We start from the raw sequence: 12284 nt of genomic DNA, 5'->3' as shown, positions 1-12284 counted from the left end.
GACCTTTTTCGTAAATTTGTGTCTCCCAAGCCCGAAAAAGTATATTATTAACGAGTGTAAAAGAAACGCTTGGCAATCTTTTCATATTTTAGAGAGTCTGAAAAGGGCTTAAAAGAAAACTCCAAGGTTTCACTTTTTCGTAAGTTTTAATGAGTTCGAAAAAATGATAAAAATGTACTCATATGGCCGACTTTCAATTTAATTTACGAGCAAGAAAAGACGGAAAGAACTCGGCATTTTCATTTGTTTTACGAGAATGAAAGATGGCAAAATAATCTTGGGATTTTCATGAGTTTAACGAGTCTTGAAAATAACTGAAATTGACTCGAAATAGGTTTCATTTTTACAAAAGCTTGAAACAGAGAAAAACTATGCTTCAAAGTAGTTTCATTTTTACACAAGCTTGAAACAGAGAGAAAACTGTGCTTGATGCCCCCTAAGCATAATTGCTAGAGCGCATGCCCCCCAGCCTCATTTCATTCAACTAAGTACAAGCTGGATGGAATGAAGGTTCATGTACGAGATCATTTGAAAGACTCGACCTAAAACTGTAAGAAAATTATGCAAAACACTGAAATAACTAACCTAAATATACAACTTAACATTTACGAGATCTAGTCAAACTCTCGATTCGAGTAGAGGAGGATTTGTTTAATTTTTTAACGAGCTTGACACAAGAAAAGAACTATGCTCGGATTCAGTTTCATGTTTACACAAGCTTGAAACGAAAAACTATGCTTGTTATAAGTTCACATACCCCCAGCATAATGACGCAAAACAAGGTACATGCCCCCCAAGCTTCATTGCATTCAATGAGGTGGATGGAATGGAGCTTTACTTTCAAGATCTTGGAAAGACTTGTGGGAGTTGTTTCATATTTTAGTGAGCTTGACACAAGACAAGGAACTATGCTCATAACTACTCTACAATCTACGTAACAAGAAACTTTACTCTAAAAACCTTGATTCATTTTTTAACGAGCTTGACACAAGACAAGGAACTATCCTCTAAAATCCTTGATTCATTTTTTAATGAGCTTGACACAAGACAAGGAACTATGCTCATAACTACTCTCTACAATCTACCTACTTAACCTACCCTTGTTTCATTTTTTAACGAGCTTGACACAAGACAAGGAACTATGCTCAAAAAGTTCGCATGCCCCCAGTATAATGATGCAAAGCGAGGTACATGCCCCCAGGCTTCATTGCATTCAACCAGATGGATGGAATGAAGGTTTACTTTCAATATTTACCTTGAAAAGGGAGTTGTTTCATTTTTAAGGAGGTTGACACAAGAAAAGAACTATCCTCATACCTGATTCATTTTTTAACGAGGTTGACTCAGTAATAGGAACTATCCTCGAACCTGATTCATTTTTTAACGAGGTTGACTCAGTAACAAGAACTGTCCTCACAAAATCCTACTTTCTACAATCTACCTACATATCCTAAAATCTACCTGATTCATTTTTTAATGAGGTTGACTCAGTAAAAGAACTATCCTCATGCTAGCCTGTTTCATTTTTTAACGAGGTTGATACAGGAAAAGAACTATCCTCGTACACACTGATTCATTTTTTTAACGAGGTTGATACAGTAAAAGGAACTTTCCTCGTGACCAACTGATTCATTTTTTAACGAGGTTGACACAGTGAAAGGAACTTTCCTCGAACAACTGATTCATTTTTTAACGAGGTCGACACAGTAAAACGAACTTTCCTCGTACAACTGATTCATTTTTTAACGAGGTCGACACAGTAAAAGGAACTTTCCTCGTGGACACCTGTTTCATTTTTTAACGAGGTTGGCACAGGAAAAGGAACTATCCTCGCGGACACCTGTTTCATTTTTTAACGAGGTTGGCACAGGAAAAGGAACTATCCTCGCTAAAATTGATCATGGCTGCCAACTGGAAGAAAGACATGTCAATGGACACACCTTGATCATGGCTTCCAAGAGGTCTTCATCAGAAGGAAGAATAGTTCTCTGGAAGGAACACATGTCAAGGGACTCAAAGGGGATAAGAACATCGGGTTCAAATAATCCTATAGAGTTTTCCATGTCAATTACCAGATCTAAATCAAAGGAAGATGAGCAAACAGTGAGAGGCTCACTTACATCGGTAACTGAAAACATGGGACCAGTTGCCACATAATTAACCCGTGGCAGGGTAGATACCACTTTAGAATCAGGAACATTTAGGGGTGTCATATTATTGGTAGTTGAGACAAGACTAGGGAATGAAAGCTGGTCTACAGTCACAATACTGCCATTGTGAGGGAAAGACATCACGCGAAAGAGTGTCGATACGACGGCTTTCATTGCATAAACATAGTCTCGCCCAAGGAGTAAATTGAAATCCAAGGGGCCTCGAACTACCATAAGATCAATACAGACAGTTTTACCTTCCAAGGTAATAGAAAACTTAGGAAGGATCCCTAAAGGTTCACTAATGGTTCTGTTAAAAGCTTTCAGATTCTGCGTAATAGGCGCAAGCTGAGGGGAACCCAAAGCTTTCCAAACAGTTGAGGATAAAATACTAACAGAAGCACCTTCATCTACCTGAGTACGATGTATGTCCCTACCACCAGCCTTGACAATGATTTGGAAAGGGATGGAGGAAGGAAGACGAGGTTCTGTCAGTCTATTCCAATCAAAGGAAAAGACCTCAATACTTGGAGGGGGTTCTGTAGAAATAGGTAAAATGCCCCCCGGCATAGAAGAATCTGATGTAACAAGAAGAACCTGAGCGTATGAAGTTCACTCTCTAAAGGGAAAGTGGGATCGACCGAATGTGAAATTGAATCGACCACTTGATCAACTAATGGATCATCAACCTGAGTGACATGAGTTTCACTCTCCGATGGAAGAGTGTGATCGACTGTACTTGAAATGAGATCAATCACTCCGTTAGTTGACGGTAGGTTGGGAGAAAGTTTACGGTAACTAGTTGGAAATTCTTGCTGTGGAACAGTAAGGTTTTCCAACAATTTTGAGGCTTCATCCATGTGAGGGCAAATGTGAGTTTGATGACTCCCTTTGCATAACTTACAAGGAAACCTAACTTTACCCTTTTTCCCAGGAACCTGACTATCACTGGTTGATGGATCAATGGAAAGTTGATGAGATTTTTCTGACCATACTTCCAAGACCTTTGGAATACCAGGACAATTAACAAGGAAGTGGTCACCCTTACAAAGCCTGCAAGGGTATCTGGGTTTACGATGCATGTCGGAGTTTTCCTCAACACAACTAACACTTACAGTCGTGGTTGGTTGGTTGACTTATTTCTTATCTTGCTTCTTCTTCTTCTTCTTCTTCCCTTTCTTCTTCTTCTTAGCCTCCTGGTTACTAGCATCAAGGCTTTTACCAGGCAAAGAGGAAGAAATGGAGGAAGAAAAATTAGGCGAAGAAGGTAAAGGGTCAACAGAAGGTTGGTGATGTTGAGATGGTGAACTCTGTTGAGGTGAAGCATTCGGTTGAGGTGGAACAATTGGAGTACTTTGGGCCAACGAAGTTGAAAATAACCATATCGGTAATCCTATTGTAAATCCAGGTAATGACAAAGTAGCCATATAAGGAGGACCAACATTTCCAAAGTAAGGAAAAGTACTAGGATTCTTGTTAGGAGGGGTTCCTAGGTTGGTAAATTCCGGAACATTTGCCATTATATCCAACTTTAGTAAATTTTATTAACAATTTTAAAACTAAAATTAACAATTCACAATTCACACCTAACAATTAAAATTCACAATTCCACCTATGGTCTCTAAAAGTAAAAACAAACAAATTAACACGCGCTATCAAATCTAGGAGTCAAACCAAACACAAACATTAACTTTCCGGACCGAAAACACTAGTTGGTGATGAAATCCAACATCGCAGAATTCAGTACAGAAATGGCGGGTGGAACAGTTACCCCGACAACCTGCTTAATGAATAGACTGGACCAAGTTCCTCCACTTTAACCGTCTCGAGTGAAGTGAACCCCCCAGAAAATCCAAGTGAGTCTAGCCGACGTCTGCTCCAGGTACAGTGGGATCTTCCCTCCACCGTCACCTTGGGTAGAACCCTAAAGATAATGGTCACTAAGGTCACCAACAGCAACAAATACACCTGGGGAAATAGTCTACGACCCGATAGCACGCAAGGGCAGAGTAACAAGCTCAATCCCCTTGCCGGCTCCTTGACAATAATCCAAGGTTTACCGACAAGTGACCCCAGGCTCCTCGACAATAATCCGAGTTTTACCGTTTGTAGTATGTGCGTATCTGGTGTCTTTCCAAATGAAGGAGGATTGATCCCCTCACTGGTTCGGACACGGTCTCGTGCTTCTCCTTTAAGAGGAGCTTTCCCAGAGCATAAATGTAACAGTTGGATTTATCCTACCACAAGATGAGCTACTTGTTTGGTTTTGCTGTCTTGGAGAGTTAATTACTCTCCTACTCCAAGACACTAGCCTAAGCTATGTTGGTGTATCAGAGCCCTAGAAATGTAAAATTACTAGATGAATTTTAATTAAGCGTTGTGTTACTAAGGCTATTTTTACTCAAATGGGTAAATGGATACGAAACCAATGGTGTTATGACCCGACTCAACTGAATGCAATGATAATGCAATCCTTTCAATTCGATGAATCCTAATTAAAGTAAGGAGAGAGTTTCCATTCACTTCCGACAATGCAAAAAATTGATCACTAAGAGAAAATATAACAAATTCTCTAATGCACTAATTTTATCAAGAAAAACTAATGCAAATCAATTCCAAACCATTTTTTTTATTTTTATTTTTGTGTAAATTCAAATCAAAGAAAGCTGATCTAAATCTACGATTGATTTTTCAGAATGTAAACTATGCAATTGTAATCTATGCACAATTCACTTGAAAATTATGCAAATGTAATCTATGCACATTTTTCATTCATATTCTGAAAATGAGAATTCTAATTATGCAAATGTGATCTATGCAAGAGAATTCTCAAACACAAGACGATTCTAATGTAAACTAAGAACCAATCAAGTGCAAGTCGAGAAAATTGGGTGAGAGTTCCAAAGATCAAAAAATAAAAACACTCAAAGGCGGTTAACACTCATACACTGAGACCAACCTCCAAGTAATGACCAAAGGAAATCAAATTTAGAATTTCTCAAAAAAGAGACTCAAAAACACCCAATTGATAAAAACTTAGATCAGGAATGCTAATGAAACAAGCTGAGATGAAGACTTCTGACAGGTAACCAGTGGATCTGGGCAGCAAAAAACAAATTATGAATAAAATCTAAGAGGCAAAAAGGAAAAAATTGAAATTTTCTCAACTTTTGACAGGGTACGCAGGCAACCTATTTGCACAGGTGCGTGTACGCTCTGTGTACAAAGTTGCAGTGCATACAAGTACGCACTGTGCTTAACTCAGAGGCTGCGTACTTCTAGCAAAACCAAGAAAAGTAAAATCTAACTTAACCCTAAGCTATTCCACCCAAATTCACAGTCAATCAGCCAAAAACCAGAAATAAAACGACTTTTCTCAAATCAAAGTATCAATCAAAAGAGAAATCAATCAAATCCATGTATTCCCTAGTGGAGTCGCCATTTTGTCATGCGGAAAGAGTCAATTTTGCAGACAAAACCGACCTCCCTAGAAGCTAAGGCTTTCTAGTGACAAACAAGACAATTAAACACTACCTTTCTCTAAATATGCATTTAGAATACAAGTAATCAGGTGTTTATAACATACCTTTAGTCTAATGCTTTGTAGTAGTCCAGCCTCGCCGATCCGGATGAGCTCCTCCTTCTCTTCGAAACCTGCATTCACTAACAAACAAAAGATTACATAGCACCTGAATAAATTATAAAATAAAACATATTCATCATACAGACCAAGGAGTATATGAAACAAATCATGTATAACAATCTGTTGAGAAAAGTGAGCTTAATTGTATTAAGTGGAAACAAAAAGAAACCATTACAACCTGAGCCTTGGTGTTGTGCAGGTCCCTCCTAGGGTCCAACAAGAGTTCTCCTTTACTTTGATCAGCTCACCCACTTCCAAATAAGGCTAGGAAAGGATGGGAATCTCTCCTCTCAAGCTCTATAAGGGAGTCCTAATTCCAGCAGCATCTACCCTTCGGAATGTTCAGCTTTCAACCTCCCCTCCCTCTGGCCCAATGCCTGTATTTATAGTGCTTTAGAGGAAGTTAATCAGGTCCACCATCAATGGGATAAGCCCCTCTTTGAATGGGATAGCTCCCCTCTTGATGGGATAAGTTCCTCTTTCATAGGGATACATGAACCATCTGGAGGCGCTCAATACACATCAAACAAACTTCTAGAATGCTCTAGAAATGACCACAAGTAACTTTTTTGAAGTGAAACTTGCGCCTTTTGACCTTTACAGGAGTACGCACCCACCTCTTTATAGACAGAGCGTACAAGTACGTAGGTATTGTGAACTTGGGGTGCATACACACAGGTAAGGCTAAGAGAAACTGCGTAACCAGAGTTATTTGACTTTTTAAGGACTTTCTCTCTTTCTTGGAGTTTGACATGAAGAGCAGAGGTATAAGACTTGCCAAGGAGGATAGTATGACAGTTGATGGAGCCATACTAACTGCAAATAGTCATGGTGACAAATTTTAGTGTAACAGGTAAGAAACCAGCATCAAGGCTCCAAGGGAGCCCATCCAAACAAAGGTAAATAATGAAGATCATCTCCTGGAACTGTAGGGGTATGGGCAGCAAAATAAAAGAAGAAGCGATTCGAAACTTAATAAGAATAGAGGCCCCGGACATACTCCTTCTCCAGGAGACTAAGATGGAGGAAGCTGATTTTCTCCAAGTAAGTAAAAAACTATGGAAAAACTGTAATGCTTCAGCTGTCTCAGCCCGAGGAGCCTCTGGAGGGTTGGGTACTCTTTGGAATGAAAACAGATTTTCGCTGGTGGCAGAGGCATCAAACACCCACTGGGCGATGTTAAAGATGCAGCATGTTATTACAAAAGAATTCCTCTGCCTTTTCAATGTTTATGTTCCGGTAAATGCTGGAGAAAAAAAGAGCTGTTGGGACTCCTTAAGGCAGCAAGCAGATCTGATTACTTTAGAAAATGTCATCATAGCAGGCGACCTGAACATCACTTTGCATTCTTCCGAAAAGAGAGGGGGCTCCATTGTACGAGATCCGGCAAGGGAATGGGTCGAGGATCTCCTCCAAGACTAGGATCTGCTAGATATCAAGCCCGTCTCAGGTATGTACACTTGGTCCAATAAAAGAATAGGTCCAGGCCATATTGCAGCAAGGCTGGATAGATTCTTGGTGCATAGCTCTTATCTTCTGCTTGGTCTAGATGCCACCATGCATATTCTTCCTTGTAGCATCTCTGATCACAAGCCAATCAAGCTCACCCTCCGAGCTCACGTTGATCTAGGTCCCATTCCCTTCAAGTTTAGCCCATTATGGATCAAGGAACCAAACTTCTTGCAGATTGTGAAAGAAAGCTGGTCTCAGCCAGTCACTGGATCCCCATTTTATATTTGGGAAGAAAAACTCAGGAGGTTGAAAACAGCCCTGAAGAGCTGGGCCAAAACTATTGCAAATCCAGCAGCTGATAGGAAAAATATCCAAAGCCAGCTTGAAGCATTTCAGCTGAACGCCGAAGAGGAGCATATAACCAGAGAGACTTTAGACAAGGAGGCTCACCTTCAGCAATGCTACCATAAAGCTTGTCTGACTGAAGAAGAAACGTGGAGGATCAAATCGCGATGCCTCTGGCTAAAGGCAGGCGACAGAAATACATCATTCTTTAATAAGCATGCGGAAGCCAGGAAAGGTTTCAATTCCATCAAAGAAATTAAGGAAGCAAATATTACCCATAAGGATTTTGCTAGTATCAAACAGGCAGCTCATCTCCATTTCAAAGGGTTGTATAGTAAAGACAACAATACGAATCAGAACTTTAGTTTGTTGGACGGGATCCCCTCCTCAATATCTGTTGATATGAACCAGCACTTAGAAAGTAAAGTCACTATGGATGAAGTCAAAAGAGCCCTCTATGCCATGAACCCTGACAAATCCCCTGGCCCTGATGGCTTTTCCGCCTCTTTCCTCCAAACCTGCTGGCACATAGTGGGGAAAGACTTATATAAAATGGTCCTAAAATCGCAGGCTTGTCAGAAACTAGGAGGAAGCACCAACTCTTCCTTTCTAGCACTCATCCCCAAAGAAAAGGGAGCCAACTCCTTCAACAGGTTTCGCCCTATATCGCTGTGCAACATTGGCTACAAACTGATCACAAAAGTTATTGCTAATAGGCTGAGGCATATTCTTCCTAAAGTCATCCCGGAGAACCAAGGAGGCTTCATCCACGGAAGACATTTAGTGGACAATTTCACACTTGTCCAAGAGGCAATTCTTTCAAGTCAGCAACGCAAGGAACAAGGTATGGCAATCAAACTAGACCTTGCAAATGCCTTTGATCGAGTTAATCATAGTTTTCTCTTGAATGTGTTGAAAAAATTTGGTTTTGGGGAGAGATTCATCAATTGGATCCGGGCCTGCATCTCGGAACCATGGATCGCCCCATTAATCAATGGTAGATCTGCAGGTTTCTTCAAAGCTACAAGAGGGTTAAGACAGGGTTGCCCCATGTCTCCCCTATTGTTTGTAATCCAAGCTTCAGTGCTCAGTTTTCACCTAAACAACCAAATGCAAGAGCAGGAGATATCAGGGATATCCATAGCAAGGGGGGTCCAAAACATAAACCATGCATTATTTGCAGATGATACCCTGCTGCTTGGGACAGCCTCGATCCACTCGGCCAGAAGATTTAAAGAGGTGCTCGATGAGTACTGCATGGAGTCTGGTAGCAGCCTCAACAAGGGTAAGTGCCACACTTACTGCTGGAACACCTCGCCCTCTTTGATCAGCTCTATCTCCAGATGCCTAGGATTCGTAGCCTCCTCAGAATGGACATCGTTCAAGTATCTGGGGCTCCCCGTCTTCCTCAAACGAGTCCACAGTAGGGACTGGATGCCTCAGGTAGAAAAGTTCAAATGTAAACTCCAGGCATGGGGAGTTAATTGGTTAAATATGGCAGGTAAGACAGTCCTCATCAAAGCTGTCCTTAGCAGCCTCCCGTTATTCCAGTTCTCTGTGCTTCTGGCGCCTAAGGGTATACTCCAGAAAATGGAACAATATATCAGAAAATTCTTTTGGAAAGGGGGTAAACACAATGAGAGAAGATTCCAGCTTGTCAATTGGGAGACTGTACTCAAGCCTAAGATGGAGGGAGGACTCAATTTCAAAAAACTCCTTCACCAGAACATAGCAATGGGAGCTAAACTTCTATGGAGAATAATTGCACCTAAGCCAGGCTGGGCACAGACAGCTCTCTGGCGAAAATACCTCAAAGGAGCAAGGCTGAGATGCTTAGACGGTCCCCTGCCTCAAGGAAACACGCCCTTTGTCAAACTTTGCTCCAAAGCGGCCCCCTTGATCCAATCAAAAGCCTATTGGATTCCCGGAAACGGTAAAAAAATTAATTTATGGAAGGACCGGATCATGGATCGAGATCCTATCGGAGAAAGTCCAAATCTGAAATCGCTGAAGGATTGGTTGGTGGCTGCAGGGAAGAACAAATTGTGGGACATCTCCACTTGGAATGGTGCGCAGTGGGTGGGCTGGAGCCTGCCGGACCTGCCCTCAGACCTGCACCAAGAAGTCGCTCACCTCCGCGATCTACTGAATGGCATAGCACCTGCGCGCGTTAACAAGAAGGACAGGCGAGGATGGGGCGTTCATTCGACGGGTTACACAGTCACCCAAGGATATGCGTGCCTAGACGCAATTCCAAATGCGCCCATTGACCCGGCCCCGTGGAAAGCAGTATGGGGCAATCCCACGCTGCCAAAAATCGATATTTTTTGCTGGATACTGTGCCACAGGAAAATTTTAACAGAAGATAAACTTCAGAGGCGCGGTTTCTACGGACCATCCAGGTGCTCGTTGTGCCATGACTCTGAGGAAAGCGCCACTCATCTGATACTAAATTGCAAATTCTCAATTCAGGTCTGGAGAGAACTGATGGAGCATTGGAATCCCAAATTTGAGCTACCAGCGACCATATCAGACCTGTTTGCCACCTGGAAAACTCGCTACCCCGGACCCCCTCCCAAAAACAAAGGGATCAAAGAGGCCTGGGCATCACTGCTAAAAATCTGCTGCTGGCAGCTTTGGCTTGAGCGTAACAGCAGAATCTTCAGGAACCTCCATCACAATGCCAAGACAGTGGCGACCAAGGTAAAGTCCCAAATAAAAGAATGTCTGGGAGGTCACAAAGATGACTCCAACCTTACTCAGTTAGACAAAGATTGGGGGTCCTCCTTGAACCTGAATTTCCAGCAAAATATCAGAAGCATGGCTTCTCCAGAGGAATGGAAAATAAGGGGAAAAGGCAGAGAGGACTTTAAAGACTGGATTCTCAACCAGAGGATGCACTCCCTCTTCTTCGATGGAGCAGCAAAAGGTAACCCGGGCAGCGCTGGAGCAGGGGGAGTAATTAAAAACATTGATGGTGCAGAGATCCTCCATTTTGCCTGGGGATTAGGAATCAACTCCAGCATCCAAGCTGAAGCATCTGCCCTCTTCCAAGGACTCAATCAACTTCAGAATCTGGAAATCAAAGAGGCCAATATCCTGGGGGACTCTGAAGTGATCATCAAGCTGATGGTGACTAGATCCATTCCACGAGATTTAAGATTAGCAAGACTGATCCATAGAATCAGAGGAATGGCAAAGATGTTTCAAAATCTGAAATTCTTTCACGTGCTGAGAGACAACAATAAGGAGGCAGATCTTGAAGCCAATAAAGCTGCTCTGCTATCGGCCGGAACATTGAAAAGAGATGGAGAAGAAGCCTGGGTTCCAATTCCTTAAAGCACTTTAGAAGATGTTTTTTTGCTTAATTTTAAAGCTGTTTGTATGTATATTTAAATCGGGGCAAATAGGAAATAAAAGCGCAATTGCTGAATCCAAATGGAAGCGGACAACAAGGCTAAAAGATTCTCAGAAGGAAGAATCCAATTGGATAGTGCCCATACCTATTGTATTCAGAAGACTGGTATTTAGACCAACTCATTAATACAACTCATATCCATTCCTGTTAAAAAAAAAAAACTTATAGTATCATTTTAATTAGTTTAAGAATTATTCTTGCTATATATATATATATATTAAATTCCTAACAACCAATTTAGAATATTATTTTATTTACCTTAATAACTAATTCACTAACGGCTAGTTTTCAATGGCTAACTCTGGGCAATGATGCATCCATAGTATTTGTTCTTGACGATTGATTGATTTTTTCACCTTGTCTTGAGGATAAACCACATTAGTTGGTTCGAAACGTCGACCAAATCCTAATGATGTGATTAATCTGAAAGACATTTATTTAAAAGTATGTCCACTCAATATTTTAAAGATCAACAAGTTTAGGGGCTTGTAGTCCAATATTGGCTTGGACTAATTGGTTTATAACCAGGTTATATTATGTTAAACTCATGTAAATGTAATATGGGTAAGATAAAGTGTGAGATATATATCATTAATAAGATATATCTATAAATATACATTTTCTAACCTCTGGTTTTATATTTCAAGAGGTCTATTGGACTTATCATAATTGTTTCCATTCACTTAAGGTTTTGAGAATTCCTCTCAATTGAACAAGCCAAATTTACATAACCCCAAAGGATTATGTTTCCAACATCCCCCCCTCAATCCAAAGGGGTGTATGTGAGTTCAAGACGAGAGCTAAAACATGTAGGTGTATAGAAATGAATGTCTAGACGTGCTCTCTGAATCTGGTGGTTTAAGGAAGACCATAAACTAAATGAGGTAGAAAAAACAAAATTCTTCTACTGGTAGTGGTCTAAGGTTGTCCACCAACTTTGGAACTTGGCTCGAATTACTTCTTGAAATAATTCTATATTTGGCTACAAATTAAACTCTTTTGCAAAATGGAAGTACTCCCTAATGATGATTTAGAGATGACCATAAACTAATGAAATGGGTAGTAGAAGCAAAATTCTTTTATTGGTGGTGGTTTAAGGCTAGCCATCAACCAAATCAAGCTCAAGTAACATGAGTCTATATTTGGCTACAACTCTAACTTTGGATCTGGCTAACTCTGGTTGACTCTAACTAGAAGCTCTAATTATAGCTATGGCTCAAGCTCATCTAATATGACTTCGAAGCTAGCAACTAACTATTAATTCCCCCTTGTCAAG

General features: G+C 40.8%; 1 protein-coding gene across 1 annotated transcript; it reads left to right on the top strand.

Moving 5' to 3' along the window:
* The first annotated feature begins 7350 nt into the window (after positions 1–7350).
* Positions 7351–10929, top strand: LOC149141763 (uncharacterized). The gene has a single exon (XM_089451328.1). It carries the CDS (start codon positions 7351–7353, stop codon positions 10927–10929), a length of 3579 nt encoding a protein of 1192 aa, XP_089307454.1.
* Positions 10930–12284: the final 1355 nt, after the last annotated feature.

This window comes from Pinus tabuliformis, chromosome X (genome assembly GCF_031772625.1).
Source record: "Pinus tabuliformis cultivar Carrire ecotype Pingquan chromosome X, CPIR1, whole genome shotgun sequence".
Lineage (NCBI taxonomy): Eukaryota > Viridiplantae > Streptophyta > Pinopsida > Pinales > Pinaceae > Pinus > Pinus tabuliformis.
The sequence above is the reverse complement of the archived record's forward strand: the minus strand, read 5'-3'. Positions and strand labels throughout refer to the sequence as shown.

Excerpts from the sequence above, each read along its gene's own strand:
- LOC149141763 (XM_089451328.1), top strand. The coding sequence starts at position 7,351 with ATGCATATTCTTCCTTGTAGCATCTCTGATCACAAGCCAATCAAGCTC.